Source organism: Leuciscus leuciscus (assembly GCF_965113295.1).
Source record: "Leuciscus leuciscus genome assembly, chromosome: 4".
NCBI classification, from domain to species: Eukaryota; Metazoa; Chordata; class Actinopteri; order Cypriniformes; family Leuciscidae; genus Leuciscus; species Leuciscus leuciscus.
In genome coordinates, this window is record NC_138728.1 from 46,798,377 (window position 1) to 46,818,153 (window position 19,777).

Consider the following 19,777-nt stretch of genomic DNA (forward strand, 5'->3'; position numbering starts at 1 on the left):
TTGTTAATTTGCAGTTTAATACGTTGCTTATACAAATAGCCTACATTTTATTTCAACATTCAGTCGATGTTTACTTATCTCAGTATAGCAATGCAGTTTGCTAAAACATCATCATTCATTCACACACGCGATTTAAATTTAAACTGTCTTTGCCAGCTGTGGTAAACAGCGCGCATCTGTGCCGTTCATTCATTCATAAACAGAAACCCACGTGAAGAAATTCACGTGAGAAGGAAAAAACTTACTAGTATTCCTCAGCTCGCTCCTCGATATACCCGCACTTCTGAGGGACATTTTCCATTAGTATTATTCCTCACAGCGCTGTGAGACGGTGTAAACAATGATCTAAATAAACTTGTGTGTTTTCTCGAGCTGATGGGGGCGTTCACAGGATTGCCTCAGCCATTTGCGTTTGAATAGCGCGCGCTCTCCGTGGGCGGGGCCGATTATAACGTAATGAGATGAGATGAGCTCGACTGGAATCGCTCTCTTTTAATACAGATTTCACAAGATGAGAATATTAGCTTTTTATATAAATTACTTCATTTAAAAGAAGATAATTCAAGCTTCATGCCTGTGTGCCTGTATGTCTGTTTGACTGAGTATTCGCTGAGTTATTGTTAATTTTCGGACGCGTTTCAGAATGGACTTCACTGGCAGAGAGAAGGCAGAACTCGCTTCGTGTTTATTTTTCTTTATTTGGCAAAAAGCACAACACTTTGTTTTTATTGTGAGTATACACAAAAATAATACACATTTAACAGAATCGATTGATGTATGAAACTCCTATGGAAAATCAAAGTCAACAGAGTATTTATGAGTTTCTTTTACACTAATAAAAAAAAAGCGAGCTGGTATCGCCGGCGATACCGTAGACCTCAGGGGGTTAAAGGTTGATTTGAATTCGCGTCTGCTGGTCATGATAATTACGTGTATGAGAAAAAAAATTGCGACGCGGCGTCGGGCCGCGGGCCGGGTTCGGGCAGATAATTCATGTTGATGTGTCGGGTTACATCGGGTCCGGGCTTTAAAAGCCACGGGCCGGGTCGGGTCGGGTTGTAATTTTCAGGCCCGTTGAGAACTCTAGCTGTCCCGACGAAGCAGAAAATGGCCATACTCCTCCACTGTCTCGGAGCCGAAGGACAGCGTGTGTTTCGCACACTCGGAGATGCGGATGATTACGCTGCTGCGATCACACTGTTGGACCGACACTTTGAAAAAAAACAGAGTCTCCTGCTGAAACGGCTGCAGTTCCGACAGCGCAGACAGCGCGCTGGTGAGTCGATTGCTCAATATGTCGCAGACTTAAGGGGGTTGGCAAAACCGTGCGGTTTTGGTGCTTTATCAGAGGAGATGATACGAGATCAGTTAATTGAAAAAATCGGGAGCGGCTGCTATTGGAAGATGATGATCTCACGTTAGAGAAAGCTGTAAATCTGGCCTCACAAATCGAGTCTGCTTCTCAGTGCGCTACTAAATTAAACATGGCACACGACTCGAATGTAAGTGTGATACAAGAATGCACACAAGTTCACGGGGCAGAGGCAGATATATCTTCGAGTGCAGACATACAATATGCATGCCCTCAAGGTCAGCGCCGATGTGGAAATTGTGGCTCCACTAGACACTCCTCACGTGCCCTCGACTGTCCGGCACGGGGACAAACATGCCGACGCTGTCAAAAGCTGAACCATTTTGCAAAATGGTGTCGGTCTGCTCCAGTTCAAGCACCTACACAACGAAACCTACGTGCTAATGCTACAAACCCTGCTATTATCCATTCAATCAACACCAATTCAGCAGGATTTTCTACATGCGCTGTTAATATAGCAGACTCTTGTATTCCCCTGCTACTGGACACAGGGGCTAAAGTCTCGCTACTCAATATGGCCACTTATGAACGTTTCCTGCAACACTTGCCCCTCCAGCCGCCCTCACTGAATTTGTTCGGATATGGAAGTTCCACAATCAACGTTATCGGTCTTATACATGCGCATGTCCTGTATGGCAATAAGGCTTTGTCCAACTTTCCATTCCACATTACGCGCCATGGCAGCAATATCCTCGGACTGGACCTGTTTTCGAGTCTGGGGTTTTCTCTGCTGGACAACAAGGGGGCTCAAATTCTAACTGTGAGTTGTCCCTGGCAACTAGAATGGCCAACGCTGTTTGAAGGCCTTGGGTGCTTAACTGCTTTCACTCACCAACCTCTCTTGGATCCCACGGTGAAACCAGTAATTCACCCGCTTCGCCGCATTCCGCTGGCTTTGCGTGAGGACGTTACAGCAGAACTCAAAAATCTGCAAGCAGAGGGCATCATCGAACCTGTCGACGCCTCCCCATGGGTGTCCAATCTGACGGTGGCTAAAAAAAAATCTGGCGGCCTGAGAGTTTGTGTGGACTTAAGAGCTGTCAATAAAGCAGTAATCCCAGATCGCTACCCTCTGCCGACAATCGAGGAGTTGACCACACACTTTCACGGCTCGACTATTTTTTCCAAACTTGACTTACGCCAAGGTTATCTCCAGGTCCCGCTTCACCCAGACAGCAGAAATCGTACTGCTTTTGTTACGCATGTTGGTGTATTCCGTTATACGAGGATGCCTTTTGGACTCAGTTCGGCCCCTAGCTGTTTCCAGAAAATCATGTCCACCATCCTGGCCAGCGTCCCTGGCATTGCCATCTACCTTGATGATATCATTGTCCATGCCCCAAACGCAGTGATTCATGAACGACGTTTAAAGGACACTTTTGCTGCCCTCAGCCAACATAATCTGACACTTAACCCTCTGAGGTCTGAGCTGTTTTCTGGGCCCTGGAGGTGTTCTGACATACTCTGACATTTGTGCTTATTTCTGTTACTTGTGACATTGTCATGGCTAAAGTCTTATTACACTGTATTAGCACAAACTCTTGCTACAATAATATATCAGCAGCATGTATGTAAAAGTTTGTAGTTTTGAGATAATGTCATTTATGCGTGGTTTGTGAAAATACAAAAAAAAATTGTCACTGAAATAAGGCCTGGGTTCTCCCAAAGTTTTTTTCTCCATTAGGTCACCTGATGGAGTTTTAGGACACCATTAGGTCACTTGATGGAGTTTTTCGGTTCCTTGCCACTGTTGCCTTTGGCTTGCTCAGTTGGGGATATTTTGGGGATATTTAATTTAATTATATCAATCAATAAATTCCTCTTGAAACAAACTTTATTGTATTATTTTAATTTAATACTGTGAAGCTGCTTTGATACAATCTGTATTGTGAAAAGCGCTATACAAATAAACTTGACTTGACTTGACTTGACTGAAATAAGGCCATGAAACCCATACTGATTATTTCTTCACAAGACTTTTGAAAATTGTATCACGTAGCCTAGAATATTTGCTCCAAAACTGCTCATTCAGATAAGACAATATATTGATTTAAAATTTCTAAGATGTTGTAAGGTAAATGCCTCTGGGTTAATGCGAATTAGCTCAAGAATATAGGGAATTTTGGCAATATTAATATTTATGAATCATGGTCATAATTCATAAATCGCATATGCATTTACTTTATCAATTATAGGAAATGCCTCGTTCTGTAACTGGTTTCGTATCCGTTATTCGTCCCGCGAATAAGTGTAAGACTATCACAGTTAAGAAGAAGTATTCCTGTTTCCAAAACTCCAAGAAAGTTTATCTTCTGGCCACGAAGACAAAACCTCTTTGGGTTTATAAATTAAAACTACTCAAAGTAGTTTTATAATATAGAGCCTGTAGCTTTATAGATCTTTTGTTTCATTGACTTTATAAAAAGTGGGTTTTCAAACACAGAGACAGTTAAAAGTATAAATGGGTTTATTAATAAAATGGCACACGCTAGAGATTATAAGCTACAAATATAAACGTACGTAAAATGCAAACGATAAAACAAATAAACATTTAAACAAACATGACGTGATCGGAATGAATGACATGAAAGAAAGAAAGAAAGAAAGAAATAAAGAGTTACGAGATAGAGGGTAACTTAATTCACAGACCTACAAGCTAAACACCAGGAATCAGCTGTTAGAGAGAAAGATACTTGCGAGATGTGGTACTCTTTCAGTGTGATGCTGAAAAGGGGAAGCGCGCGTGCGCGTGTCCGGCTGGTTTGCGTCTAGCTTTGTCTTCTGGGTCGTTTCGCAAAACGATGTAAAGGCTCACTTGAATTTAACGTTACCGAGAAAGTTCAGATTCGTCTCCCGGGATGGGAGAGGCTGGAAATCTTAGTTGCAAAGACCGGCTGTTACGACTCGAACATGGGTTCGTTCGATGGAGAAGGCCAGGGCCTCCTTCAGATGTTCCTTGGAGAAGCGCTGCGCCGGGGAGAAGAAGGTCCGAAGAGAGGAAGTTGAGTTGGAAGCGATAAGAGAGGAAGCGATAAGAGAACGAGTTAACTGAAGGTCTGGACTTTTATCAGTGTCTACTGTGCCGTCCCCTCCTTCGTGTAGGACGAATCAGCTGTCGAGATTTTTCGAGCGGGAAGATTCCTTTGTCCGGTTAGACACGCCCACTCGAATGAGTCATGATTGACTTTAACTTGAGAGGATTTTCTCCAGACATATGAACTTATAAAACAATGCGCATCACTGAATTCTGCTATCGGAATTCAACTCCGTTAGCTGGAGAGGATTACAGAGATATCAAAAATAGAATCTAGGCATTGTAGCCATGCAAAGATACATTATTATGCATTTGTATAGGCAATAGTGGTTCTATTAATGTTACAAATAGGACATATGCTTTCCTATGGTTTACACACACCTCTTAACACACAAATGTATATATATTTAGTACCTTTAAGAGTGACTTTATGGGTAAAAGTCCTTTTCTGTAGGGGGTTTCTGTTTCACAGTCCAGAGTGTGTTTGTAGGTGTGTGTGTTGGAATGTTGCGACCCTGTTATCTCATGCATAGGGCTGGATAGCTCTGTGGTCAAATTTTATGACCTGCCAATGAGCTCGGGTTACGGGATGCGATTCTACTGGGAGAACATTCTTCAAAAATACATTTCAGATCCAAACATTCGAAGATCATAACTATATGATCAAAACAACATTAATCACACATACATACGGCTGAACGCGTCTTCTCCACACTCATTTACAAACAAACTTATAATATAAATTAGTATTAATATTGATAGCATCACTGGTAGCTTCGTTGCTAACTCACTGTCCATCTGTTAAAATGGCGAATATATCAGATGTAAGTAGTCTACCGCTTGGTGCAGGTGAGGACACATTTGAGCTTCACGCACTGCAGTCTGAGCTGGAAGCTGTTGAGAAACAGATCCACAACCTTTTATTGAGACAGGCCGAGCTGAGAGACCGGTGTTTGGCTATTGAAACATCACGCGCCGACGCACACAAATCAGTGTTTAACGTTACTAACCCGCTGACTCCGACCGCGTCTACTCCGTGCGTTCCTCAGCATCGGTCGCAATCAGCCATGGTCTCGTTCACTCCGGCTCCAACACGCCACCACGAAGCCTGGGTGGTTCCGCAGCGGAAGACGCGAGTCAGGTTTAGACCAAGACTTTCTCCGACCCTCCCGGTTTTCGAGTTATCGACACAAAACCGCTTCTCCCCTCTACGCGAAACAGAACGCGATGCTGTGATCATCGGCGATTCCATCGTTCGGCACGTACACGCTACGTTAGGTACAAGTAAGGTGCAAAGTCACTGCTTCCCTGGTGCTCGTGTTTCTGAAATCGCTGCTCGCGTTCCCGAGATCCTGAACGGTGACGAGCGCGTCGGAACTGTGGTCCTGCACGCGGGAGTGAACGACATCAGGCTGCGCCAGACGGAGATTCTGAAGAAAGACTTCAGGAATCTAATCGATACGGTACGCAGCACATCGCCTGAAACAACGATCATTGTGTCAGGACCGCTTCCCACGTACCGACTAGGGCATGAAAAGTTCAGCAGATTATTTGCGCTAAATGAATGGTTAATGTCATGGTGCAATGAGCAGAAACTGCTCTTTGTAAATAATTGGAATCTGTTTTGGGAGCGTCCTAGGCTTTTCCGTGCTGATGGCTTACACCCAAGCAGATTCGGAGCGGATCTTCTGTCAGATAACATCTCCAAAATGTTAAATACCCTTTGACTAGTAACCAAAAGTCCAAATCATAGTCTCTGCTGCACCAATTCAACTGATATAAATACTAGTGTAGAACATTGCATAGAAACCGTGTCTATTCCTCGTTTAGTGAGATCAAATAATAAATCTAATGCAGGATCTAGGAAAAATCTAATTGTTATTAAAACAGAAAATGTTGCTATTAGTAAACAAAAACTATTTCTAAAGCTAGGTCTTCTAAACATTAGATCACTCACACCTAAGGCAGTTATTGTAAATGAAATAGTCACAGATAATAGCTTCGATGTACTTTGCCTTACTGAAACCTGGCTTAAACCAAATGATTATTTCGGTATTAATGAGTCTACTCCTCCTGGATACTGTTATAAGCATGAGCCCCGTCTGATTGGCCGTGGCGGAGGTGTTGCAACCATTTATAAAGATATTCTAAATGTTACTCAGAAAACGGGTTATAAGTTTATTTCATTTGAAGTACTTGTACTAAATGTTACGCTCTTAGATGTTAGAAAAACATCACTATTATCTCTAGCCTTGGCTACCGTATATAGACCGCCAGGGCCTTACGCTGATTTCCTAAAAGAGTTTGCAGATTTTCTCTCAGACCTATTAGTCAATGTCGATAAAGCATTAATTGTTGGAGATTTTAACATACACGTAGATAATCCAAATGATGCGTTAGGAGCTGCGTTTACAGATTTATTAAATTCATTTGGGGTCAAGCAAAACGTCACCGGACCAACTCATCGTCTTAATCATACACTCGATTTAATTATATCACACGGAACCGATCCAACCGATATAGATATCATTCCACAAAGTGATGAAGTCACTGATCACTACATGGTAACTTGCATATTACGTACTGCTGTAATATGTCATGCGGCGTCGCGTTATCAACCAGGCAGAACAATCCTCCCATCCACCATAGATAATTTCTCAAATTGCTTATCTAATCTGTCTCAGCTGCTGCCTGAACCCAAACAAACAGATGAACTAGAAGAACTAACTAGCACTATGAGCACCATTCTCTCTAGAACATTGGATGTGGTTGCACCTATTAAATTAAAAAAGGTCAGAGAGAAAAATAAAGCACCATGGTATAACAATACTACGCATGTTTTAAAGAGAGAAACCCGTATTTTAGAGCGTAAATGGAAACAAACTAATTTAGAGGTCTTTAGAATCGCGTGGAAAGACAGTATGTCACGTTATAAAAAGGCCCTAAAAGCTGCCAGGGCTGAGCACCTCCGCAAACTAATAGAAAACAACCAAAACAATCCAAGGTTTCTATTTAACACCGTGGCTAGACTAACAAATAAACAGACGTCACCCGAACAAAATATCCCGTTACAGTTCAGTAGTAATGATTTCATGAACTTCTTCACTGAGAAAATAGAAAGCATCAGAACCACAATTATAAACGTTCAATCTTCAATCGCGCCTTACAATTCAGCTTCAATTATCACCCCGAAAGAACAATTACAGTGCTTTACAACTATAGAACAAAAAGAGTTAAATAAACTTATCACTTCATCTAAAACAACAACATGTTTATTAGATCCTATACCAACTAAACTACTGAAAGAAGTGTTATCTGTAGTGGAAGAGCCTCTCCTCAATATTATTAACTCGTCTTTATCTTTAGGTCATGTTCCAAGAACATTTAAACTGGCAGTTATAAAACCTCTCATTAAGAAACCACAATTAGATCATAATAATCTAGCAAATTATAGACCCATTTCAAATCTTCCATTTATGTCTAAAATATTAGAAAAAGTGGTGTCCGCTCAACTGGGCTCTTTCTTGCAACAAAATGATATCTATGAAAAGTTTCAGTCTGGATTCAGACCGCATCATAGCACTGAAACTGCGCTCGTTAAAATCACAAATGATTTACTTTTAGCTTCTGACCAAGGCTGTATCTCAATACTAGTTTTACTTGATCTTAGTGCTGCGTTCGATACTATAGATCACACAATACTCTTAGATCGACTACAAAATTATACTGGTGTTCAAGGACAAGCACTAAGCTGGTTCAAATCATACCTATCTGACCGCTACCATTTTGTCTATTTAAATGGAGAAAAATCGATCATAACTCCAGTAAACTATGGAGTGCCGCAGGGATCTGTATTAGGCCCTCTGTTATTTTCAATATATATGATGCCACTTGGAAATATTATAAGGAAACATGGAATTAGTTTCCATTGTTATGCTGATGACACTCAAATATATATTTCATCACGGCCGGATGAAAACGCTACATTTTCCAAATTGACAGAGTGTGTTAAAGATATAAAAGATTGGATGACGCGTAATTTTCTTTTATTAAATCCAGACAAGACAGAGGTAATACTTATCGGTTCAAAAAACCGCCCACAAAACCTCGCACAATACAACTTTAACATCATAGGATGTCCTGTTACTTTATCCTCTACAGTAAAAGACCTGGGTGTTATACTCGATTGCAACCTGTCTTTTGAAAATCATATTTCTTATGTTACAAAAACAGCCTTTTTCCACCTTAGAAACATTGCTAAGCTACGTAATATGCTATCAGTTTCTGATGCAGAAAAGTTAGTTCATGCATTCATGACCTCGAGACTGGATTACTGTAATGCTTTATTAGCTGGTTGTCCTGCATCCTCAATAAACAAGCTACAGTTAGTCCAAAATGCCGCCGCTAGAGTTCTTACGAGATCAAGAAAATATGATCATATAACACCGATTTTATCATCACTGCATTGGTTACCTATAAAGTTCCGTATTAATTACAAGGTATTGCTACTGACTTATAAAGCCCTAAACGGCTTAGCTCCAGTCTATTTAACGGATCTTCTATCGCCCTATAATCCATCGCGCTCTTTGAGATCACTAAATTCAAGGCTTTTGGTCATACCTAGGATATCCAGAACCACCAAAGGAGGGAGAGCATTTTCACATTTGGCTCCAAAACTCTGGAATAGTCTTCCTGATACTGTTCGTTGCTCAGACTCGCTCTCCCAGTTTAAAACTAGATTAAAGTCGCATCTCTTCAGCCAGGCATTCATATAATCCTACAGTTCAAACTACAATCCGGCCTCTATCCAATGCCAGAGGAGAACTGGCCCCCGACTGAGCCTGGGTTCTCCCAAGGTTTTTTTTCTCCATTAAGGCACCTGATGGAGTTTTAGGACACCATTAGGTCACTTGATGGAGTTTTTCGGTTCCTTGCCACTGTTGCCTTTGGCTTGCTCAGTTGGGGATATTTTGGGGATATTTAATTTAATTTTATCAATCAATAAATTCCTCTTGAAACAAACTTTGTTGTATTATTTTAATTTAATACTGTGAAGCTGCTTTGATGCAATCTGTATTGTGAAAAGCGCTATACAAATAAACTTGACTTGACTTGACTTGACATACAGGAAGTTCAGATACATGTCTGAGTTACATACATTAAAGGATGTTGGTGTGTGTGTGTGTGTGTGTGTGTGTGTGTGTGTGTGTGTGTGTGTGTGTGTGTGTGTGTGTGTGTGTGTGTGTATGTGTGTGTGGAATGTCACGAGTCTGTGAAAAGTCACAGGGAGTCCATGCTGAAATGGGGGTTTTAGAGGGGATTCTAAGAAAACAGGGTTTCCTTATGTGACTCAAATGTCCCTCGGGGGAGCCACAAAGATGCAATTTTGACCGTTCAAGCAGACTTGGAGACGCCATGACACTCGTTGTCTGTTTGGAGATCAGGATTTACTAATTTGAACAGCATGTGACCGCATGTCATAGTCATTGTCGTTACAATGTGTTTTGTGTGAGAAAGCCATATGCGAAGAGGTGTGATCATCTCATGAATATGTAAGCCTTCAACACCTGAGAAAGACAAAGACACTCCCCTAACTGCCCTATTAGGAGCTATCAGGCCCTGTCATTCAGAGCAACCTTGCACAAAGAATGAGGAGATTTAAAAAAGAATGGCTTTTAGATCGTTTGGATTTATTTACAACACAACATAATCCAAAAATACACAACAAATGACAAAAGAGCACATTGAAAACAATGATCCAAAGACAGAGACCTTTGTGCCATTCCTAAAAACATTGTACATACCTTTCATTTCCAAGGTGTTTGATTTTCACTTTACCATGTTCATGTACAGAGACTCATGTGAATGTTGAAGTCAGCAGGACTCAGTTGCATCTGGTCCCTGAAAGAAAAGAAAAAAAGTGAACATACTGGTATCAAGAGAAACTAGGCCTGCACGATTTTGGGAATACATTTTAGATTTTTCTGGTTAAAATAGCTTTTTAAAATTCACAGAATACACACACACACACACACACACACAAATGTTTCCAACAATATATAATATAATGAACACCATGTTTGTTGTACCTTGTAGGCATAAGCTATGTGCAGTACTGCATAAAATAATTATAACAATAACCTATAGCAGCCTATAAATCTTCCAAAAGATTTCAGTAACAATGCTAGAGAAAAATATATTGATTATCTTATGTTACTTCAAATGTTTCCATTCGTTATGATGATATGAAATGAGATAATAGTAAAAACATAAAGCCTAATGTTTGGTGCATTTTTCCTTTCAAACGCGATCGCGCTCCAAAATATGATACATTCAAACCCACAGCGCGCTCCAAAATATGATACATTCAAACGCGATCGCGCTCCAAAATATTAAACATTATGGTTATACATATCTATGTTAGCAGATATCCACAAACAGTATTTAACCCCCTGAGGTCTACGGTATCGCCGGCGATACCAGCTCGCTTTTTTTTTATCAATGTAAAAGAAACTCATAAATACTCTGTTGACTTTGATTTTCCATAGGAGTTTCATACATCAATCGATTCTGTTAAATGTGTATTATTTTTGTGTATACTCACAATAAAAACAAAGTGTTGTGCTTTTTGCCAAATAAAGAAAAATAAACACGAAGCGAGTTCTGCCTTCTCTCTGCCAGTGAAGTCCATTCTGAAACGCGTCCGAAAATGAACAATAACTGAGCGAATACTCAGTCAAACAGGCATACAGACACACAGGCATGAAGCTTGAATTCTCTTCTTTTAAATGAAGTAATTTATATAAAAAACAAATATTCTCATCTTGTGAAATCTGTATTAAAAGAGAGCGATTCCAGTCGAGCTCATCTCATCTCATTACGTTATAATCGGCCACGCCCACGGAGAGCGCGCGCTATTCAAACGCAAATGACTGAGACGATCCCATACAAACTGTGAACGCCCCCATATCAGCTCGAGAAAACACATCAAGTTTATTCAGATAAGTGTAGTTGTCTACACTGTCTCGCAGCGCTGTGAGGAATAATAATAATGGAAAACGTACCTCAGAAGTGCTGGTATTTCGAGGAGCAACGGATGGAATAATGTAGTAAGTTTTTTTTTTCATTCTCAAGTAAATCGCGTTGCTGTGTGAATGAATAAACGCAGAGATGCGCTGTTTACCACAACTCGCAAAAAGACGGTTTAAATTTGAATTTCGTTTCTGTGTGTGAATAAATGATCTGCTTTTAGCAAACTATTTTGCTATACTGAGTAAAATCGATTGAAATATGTTGAAATAAAATGTATTTGTATAAGCAACGTATTAAACTGCAAATTAACATTTATATTCCTTATAATAAAAACGAAAGACCTATGTTACAGACATATGAAAGACAACATTTCGTTGATTAGTTTTGGATAGATTACACATTTTTACTGTAAAATATCTGCCACCTCAAATAAGCTTTTGTTTGCCAATTTTTGCTAATATGTTAAATATAGTATGTTTTGTCAATGTAGGCTATATTCGAAGTTTGAAATATGTATGATAAAATGTATACTTTAGTTTTTACAAAGAAAGATTACACTTCAGTTGTTGTTGTAATTGTAACCTTTTTAATAAAAAAATATATATTTACAAGGTAGATGTAAACACATTTTAAAAGGTAAATATAAGCATTTTCTTTAAATAATTTTTATTGTGTTTTATTATTGACAAATTTGGGGAGAGGATACATATTCCAAAACTGAAAATACAGTATGAGAATTAACTGCACAATTAATAGACATGTTTTCCTTGGATATTATACAATTTGCAAGCAAAATTTGTAAAAAAAATAAAAAAAAATTGACATGCTTCCAACTGTGAACCAATTTGGTAGAATATATATATATATATATATATATATATATATATATATATATATATATATATATATATACTGTATATATATTGCTCTTGCATTCTTTCTTGTGGCTATAGGTGACACACCTGAATGAATGGCTCATTAAGTATGCGGGCCCCATTGTCTCCTAAGGTGTGAACCACTACATATGCATGATGCTGTTGAATGGTTGACGCCCCTTGCGCATATTGCCTTTACAAACAAAAAGTGTTTTACAAGATTTAACCCCCTGAGGTCTACGGTATCGCCGGCGATACCAGCTCGCTTTTTTTTTATTAGTGTAAAAGAAACTCATAAATACTCTGTTGACTTTGATTTTCCATAGGAGTTTCATACATCAATCGATTCTGTTAAATGTGTATTATTTTTGTGTATACTCACAATAAAAACAAAGTGTTGTGCTTTTTGCCAAATAAAGAAAAATAAACACGAAGCGAGTTCTGCCTTCTCTCTGCCAGTGAAGTCCATTCTGAAACGCGTCCGAAAATTAACAATAACTCAGCGAATACTCAGTCAAACAGACATACAGACAGACAGTCATGAAGCTTGAATTCTCTTCTTTTAAATGAAGTCATTTATATAAAAAAACAATTATTCTCATCTTGTGAAATCTGTATTAAAAGAGAGCGATTCCAGTCGAGCTCATCTCATCTCATTACGTTATAATCGGCCCCGCCCACGGAGAGCGCGCGCTATTCAAACGCAAATGGCTGAGGCAATCCTGTGAACGCCCCCATCAGCTCGAGAAAACACACACGTTTATTTAGATCATTGTTTACACCGTCTTGCAGCGCTGTGAGGAATAATACTAATCGAAAATGTCCCTCAGAAGTGCGGGTATATCGAGGAGCGAGCTGAGGAATACAAGTAAGTTTTTTCCTTCTCACGTGAATTTCTTCACGTGGGTTTCTGTTTATGAATGAATAAACGGCATGAATGCGCGCTGTTTACCACAGCTGGCAAAGACAGTTTAAATTTAAATCGCGTGTGTGAATGAATGATGATGTTTTAGCAAACTGTATTGCTATACTGAGATAAGTAAACATCGACTGAATGTTGAAATAAAATGTAGGCTATTTGTATAAGCAACGTATTAAACTGCAAATTAACAATATGCCCTAATATTTCATGAAAACAACGTTACAGTCAGACGAAATATGAAAGACAACATTTTGTTTAGTAGATTTGGGTACAGTTTTTACTGTAGAATATACTGCCACATCAAATAAGCTTTTGTTTAGCCATTTCTATATATAAAATACGATTTTTGTCAAAAATAAAGTCATCAACTAAGATGTTAGCTGTTCCAATGTTGGTTATATTCAAACTAATGAATACATAGATAAAATGTAGGGCCTATAATCATTTTTTTTTACAAAGAAAGAGTACACTTGAAATATTGTTGAAATTGTAATTATTGTTGTAATTGTAACCATTTTAATAAAATAGCAAAACATATTTACAAGATAGATGTAAGCAAAATCTTAAATGGTCAATATAAGTCTTCTTCTAAATATATCTTTTGTCCTTTCATTGTGGCTCAGTCAGTGTCACACCTGAGTGAATGGCTCATCATTATGCAGAGTGGGTGTATTCTAAGGTGTAAACCACTCCTCGTTCACGCCCCCTCGCATATTGGCTTTCCAAGCAAAACCTGTTTTACATCAATTTAAATCAATGTATGGTTTTATGTGAACGATAAAGCAAGACTATTTTCACATAATTTTGAAGAAAAAACTATAGGCGACGACATCCATAAGTCAAAAGTCTTATTGCCACATATTTAGTATGTGTTTTGTGGTCTTATTTCAAAAATTTTAATTTTTAGTTTTTTCGATAACCACGCATAAACATTATTCTCTCAAAAATGAAAACATGTACATACATGTGGCTCACATATTATTGTAGTCCTGTTTGTGCTATATAGAGTGAATTTACACCTTTGCCATTAATATGTTTATAAGCAACTGAAAAAAGCACAAATGTCAGGGCATGTCAGAACACCCCCAGGGCCCAAAAAAACGCTCAGACTCCAGAGGGTTAAATCAATGTATTGTGTTATGTGAATGATAAGGGCAGGATGATTTTCACATCATTTTGAAGAAAAAACTCTAGGCAAAGACATCAATTAGTCAAAAGTCTTATTGACACGTATTTAGTATGTGTTTTGTGGCCTTATTTCAGAAACTTTAGTTTTTAGTTTTTTCAATAACCATGCATAAACATTATTCTCTCAAAAATACAAACATGTACATGCATGTTGCTCACATATTATGGTAGCCCTGTTTGTGCTAAATAGAGTGTAATTATACCTTTGCCATTAATATGTTTATAAGCAACTGAAAAAAGCACAAATGTCAGGGCATGTCAGAACATCTCAAGGACCCCAAAAACCCCTCAGACCTCAGAGGGTTAACAGTAAACACGGGTCTAAATAGTATAATATTCACCATATATCTAGCAACAGTTCAAATGCAATGTGAAGTTTATGCAACAATACCATAAACTAATAAGTAAGAATTTCTTACCTTACATCTTTCTTGTCTTCAAATCGAGTTCTTCTTCTTCTGGGGGTAAATCCAATGTAAGCTCAGACGTGTCTTCCAAACTCGACGAAAAGCAGAGACTTGTGAAGTTTTTTGGTGTTTTGTGTTTGAGGTAACGAGGGCGTTCGCATTCCATGTGGACGATTTGCATGTGAATCACTTTTGCGCGAGTGGGCGTGGTCGAATTAAAAGTAATTAGCAAGCGTTTGAGATACTGGACATCCTGTTGGTTTTATACAAATTACTTAAACAGAGAATATTTGTTTTCAGTTTGAATCCGATCATTTAAAAGTACACACTTAAATGTGTATAAAGGTATATGGCTCTATGTGTGACAAGTATTCGCTGAGTTTTGTTTCAGTTTATAGGCGTGCTCAAGAAAAAAAAGTTCACCGCGACGGAGAGGCAGAACGCACACCCTATTTATTTTCTTTATTTTACAAAAGCACAATGTTTTGATTTGATTGTAAGTGGGCACATACAAAAGTAGAAATATCACAGATTCTTTTTTTATATTTCTTTTTTCTGTATGACCATAAATGACGGAGTAATTTAAGTTTATTGTGCTACAATGTGAAGAAAATCCAGCAAAACGCGGGGGCGCGTTTGCCGACCTCAGGGGGTTAATGTGGAGAAATGCTTATTTGCAGTTCCAGAGGTTGATTTCGTTGGTTTTCATGTTTCAGCTGAGGGGCTTTCACCACTGCACTCCAATATTGAGGCTATACATCGGGTGCCAGAGCCTTCATCCGCAGCGCAAGTCGCTTCGTTTCTGGGGATGACAACATACTATATGTGTTTCCTGCCTCAGTACTCCGCTATTACGCACCCTCTCCGCCAGTTGCTGAAAAAGGATGCCCCTTGGACCTGGTCTTCAGACTGTTCAAATGCTGTGCGCACACTCAAGGAACTGTTGACGAGCCCCCCTGTTTTAGCCCACTTCAGCCTCGACTGCCCCACACTGGTCACGTGTGATGCTTCAGCTAATGCCGCTGGCGCTGTTCTTTCACAACTCCAGAACGGCATTGAACGCAGGGTTTCCGTTGTCCGGTAATTGCCCGACATTGGCCGGGAAAAAAATGAAATGTCCGACAAAATTAAATCTCTCCGGTCAAATTGTCCGATTAAAATTGCCTAATAATCCCGCCCCCCTAACACAATCTGAATTTGAGAATAAGCCTAAAAAAAAGCAAAAAATACACCGACCTTTGGCTATGTTATAAAGGAACAGGCTCTACCGTTTGAAAGTTTATAAACAACATCGTATGCTGCATTTCAAATAAAGCGCACGCCTAAAACGGCTGTAATAGACCTAAACAACGAGTGAGACATTTCAAATATGGCCAGGCCCAGGCAGACTAGCCTTAAAAGCTTTTTTCAGAGGCCAGACGCGACGGACGATGGTGAATCAGGAACGCCTGAAGCCTCAGATGTCCAGACAGCTCCACCACCACCGGAGAAAAAGCCGAAGTGTAGGGCGTATCGGTCGGAATGGAGTGACAAGTTCCCATGGCTAAGATGTGAGGTAGTCGATGGTAACGAAAAAATGTTCTGTTCGCACTGCGAAAAGGCAGGACGACGCAACGGATTCACAAGAGGGTCGAATAATTTGAGAATGTCTGCTCTCATTGAACATAGTCAGAGCAATGACCATGTTGCGGCGCTCAATTTAATGCCACAGCAGGTTGCGATGAAAGGCCACTGTGACAAGGCCACGGAAACTTCTAAGAAAAAACTATGCTCTCAGCTCAAAATTGTATTCCACATGGCAAAACATGATCTCCCATCTAACCATTTTGTAGCACAGACTGAGCTACTGCAAGCTCTCGAGGCTCCAGATTTTGTCACCACCGATGGCATTTATTGCCACAGCGACTCTGTGGATGATATGGAGAGGGCATTAGAACACGTCGTGGTGGAACAGATCCGTGAAAAACTGAAAAACAGTGACTTCATTGGAATAATAATTGACGAAACTGTAAATATCACTGTGAACAAAAAGTTAATCGTATATCTAAAGCTGGAAATAAAAGGAAAGGTGGAGACATGCTTTCTTGGAAATTATGATGTGGACTCCGGGACCGCAAGATGCATTTATGATCGCGTTGTTGCGGTGCTTCGCGAAATGGATATAGCACTGTCCCGTGTCATTGGCCTGGGTTCAGATGGTGCAAGTGTAATGATGGGAAGGCATGGTGGGGTTGGTGCTTTGTTTAAGCAAGCGAATCCCTTTTGTATTCAGGTGCACTGCGTTGCCCACAGGGCTGCACTTGCTGCGCTGGACGCAGCGAAAGCTGTGGAAAACATCAGAGCTTACAAAAACACGATCTCCTCAGTGTACTCCTTCTACAGACACTCTGCCACCAGAACAACCCGGCTCCGCCAATTAACAGCTGCACTCAGTGATGAGGACATGGTCAGCCTCAAGCAGCCGTGCGCAGTCCGCTGGCTATCCCTACACAGGGCTGTGGAGGCCATGAAGCACAACTGGGCAGCTGTGGCCATGGAACTTAATGAAGAGGAAATACCCAAGCACAAGGGCTGCTTGGTCAAATCCAGACCTACAGCTTCATAGCCCTGACTCACGCACTGGCCGATCTACTACCAGTGATGACAAAACTGAATTTAGTTTTTCAGAAAGACAACGTCAATCTTTCCAGCATCCGACCAATAGTGCAAGCATCTGTCGCGCCATTTACACAGTTACGAGATGTCCCAGGTCCAGAAGAGGAGACATTCCAGACATTAAAGACGGCACATACAAGGATGTCAAAGTGACCAATTCAAGCGAACGCTCCATTCAAGCTTTCAAAAAAGCCAGGGAACGCTATGTTCAACATCTGATAGATGCCTTGCAAGATCGGTTCCCCGAGGATTGCATGGATCTACTTCACTGCCTCGATGCCCTTCTGAACCCCTCTAGATATCCGCAGACACATAGTGGTAAGTAGCTGTTGATTTATTATACGGGTCATTCTACAGAAACGTCCACTTTTGGTATGGCAAGATGTCTTAAAATGTATTTATTTTTCTAACATTTAAACTTACACCACATTATTAGATTACAATTTTTTAAAAATATAAATCAATTTATATTTTTTGTGCATTTATTTAAAGACGGCATGTACCTTTTTTTGTCACTGGTGTTACCTTACTTCTTTGCCAATTTCAAAGGTTTTTATGAAATATTATTTCTAATTTTTTTCTCAGCATATGTAGTCAGAGTTACCGAAAAATAATAATACAACAAATAAGGAGATTATGTTTTATTTATTTTAATCAGGTTTGTTAAAAGTGTGCTTGAATGAGGTTAGTTCGTTTGCGCAACCTTGTATTTGCTATAACAATGAAAATATTTGAAAACCGGTTAAAATTAAGTAGTGATGCAATCCTTTAAATCTTAACTTTTGAGTGTAGCAGAATTAAATGGATGTAAAATTATTATTATGTCACATGTGACATTGTATTTAATGTGACAGCATTTTTTTTGTTGATATTTTATAGTATAAATATAATATCAAATATATTTGATAGTATGTATACATTATTGTATTTTAAATGGTGTAAAAACCTGTTATTGGCCTCAAAATAAAGCACTTTCCCTCTGTACATGACTGTGGGGACAAGCACTTCTGTGGTGCTTGGAATTTTATAGAATTAATAAAAATCAAATATTGCCACATTGATGGCTCAAGAAGGTGTAATTTTTCAAATAACATATTGTTTTATTTTAAAATGTAAAGAAATTATAACCCTAAAGTGTTTAAGTGTAATATTTCTGTAAAGGCTAGGGACAGAAAAATGAACATTTCCATAGAATGACCCATACAGGCCTATTTATAATAAGCGCAGCATTTTTTTGTAGGCCTATAATTCTAATATCGTTCTCACCTATTATATTATCTTATAGCTCTTCAAGAATATGCAGAACCAGCGATCAGAAGGATTATTTGCCATTTTACAAGCATTGAGTCTGCGGACACCGCTCCTCTTATCGATGCCGTAAGCCTGCGACGTGATGCCCTCGCTGTCATGACAGCGCTCCGTGGCTATGGAGGATTGCATTTCTCCACAGCCTGCGAAGTCCTCATATGTGATTTCAACGAAGTGTATCCAGAGTGGACCAAGCTCGCCAAGATAGCCTGTGTAATCCCTGTCTCGAGTGTTCCTGCAGAGAGGGGGTTCTCGCTGCAGAATCGGATCAAGACGAAGCAGCGAAGTCGCCTTGCGGAGAACAAGGTTACGCGGCTTATGCGCATTGCAAGTTGTGGTGAGACACTGGGAAGTTTTGATTTTAAGTCGGCAGCTGCACAATTCAACACTGCAAAACAGCGTAAAAAGTAGCCTAAAATGACGCGAGACAAAGTTATAGGCCTAGTCATTTGTTTGTTCCAGTTCATTTGACAAGGAGTCATTTCACGGTGGTCAATTTAAATGTTACCAAATAAAATGAGACATACTGAGAGTGTATAATTAAGTTCGCGTGAGTAAAAACAATAGGCTACTATTCAGATATTTTATGTGGGGAAGGGGGATTGGTTTGTTGTACTATGAAATGTGAAACCATAGTAAAAACAATTGGCGTTGATTGACGCCAATCGGACGTTCATGTTTTTTTCCGTCTATTTGAAATTATAGGCTAATAAACATGTTGCATTCTATACGGCCTGATTATGTCATTTTACATAGTTACAAAGTTACATAGCCTGCCTCCAGTTTTCCTCAACTTGACTAATTAAAAGGCGATATTTGACCGGCATATCATCAAAATGTCCGAAAAAACGAAACCTCTGCCGGTCACTTTGACCGGCACCATTTTTTTCTAGCGGAAACTCTGATTGAACGTCCTGTGGCTTTTGCGTCTCGGGCATTCAACCTGACAGAACAAAAGTACTCGGCTGGAGAAAGGGAGGCTCT

General features: G+C 39.6%; 1 protein-coding gene and 1 long non-coding RNA gene across 2 annotated transcripts in view; one reads left to right on the top strand and one right to left on the bottom strand.

The window, feature by feature from the left end:
- LOC309496565 overlaps positions 1-11,459 on the bottom strand; it is a 381,708-nt gene extending 370,249 nt beyond the window's left edge. Inside the window, exon 1 of the long non-coding RNA XR_014205160.1 lies at positions 10,434-11,459. This is a non-coding gene — a long non-coding RNA (uncharacterized lncRNA). The remainder of the gene's footprint in view (positions 1-10,433) is intronic.
- A 4,477-nt stretch (positions 11,460-15,936) lies between these two features.
- Positions 15,937-19,496, top strand: LOC309496545 (zinc finger protein 862-like). Its single transcript, XM_082166543.1, has 2 exons — positions 15,937-17,803; positions 18,771-19,496. Exon 1 carries the CDS (start codon positions 16,200-16,202, stop codon positions 17,433-17,435), a length of 1,236 nt encoding a protein of 411 aa, XP_082022669.1. The 5' UTR covers positions 15,937-16,199; the 3' UTR covers positions 17,436-17,803; positions 18,771-19,496.
- Positions 19,497-19,777: the final 281 nt, after the last annotated feature.

Coding starts and splice junctions, on each gene's coding strand:
- LOC309496545 (XM_082166543.1), top strand. CDS start 16,200: ATGGCCAGGCCCAGGCAGACTAGCCTTAAAAGCTTTTTTCAGAGGCCA.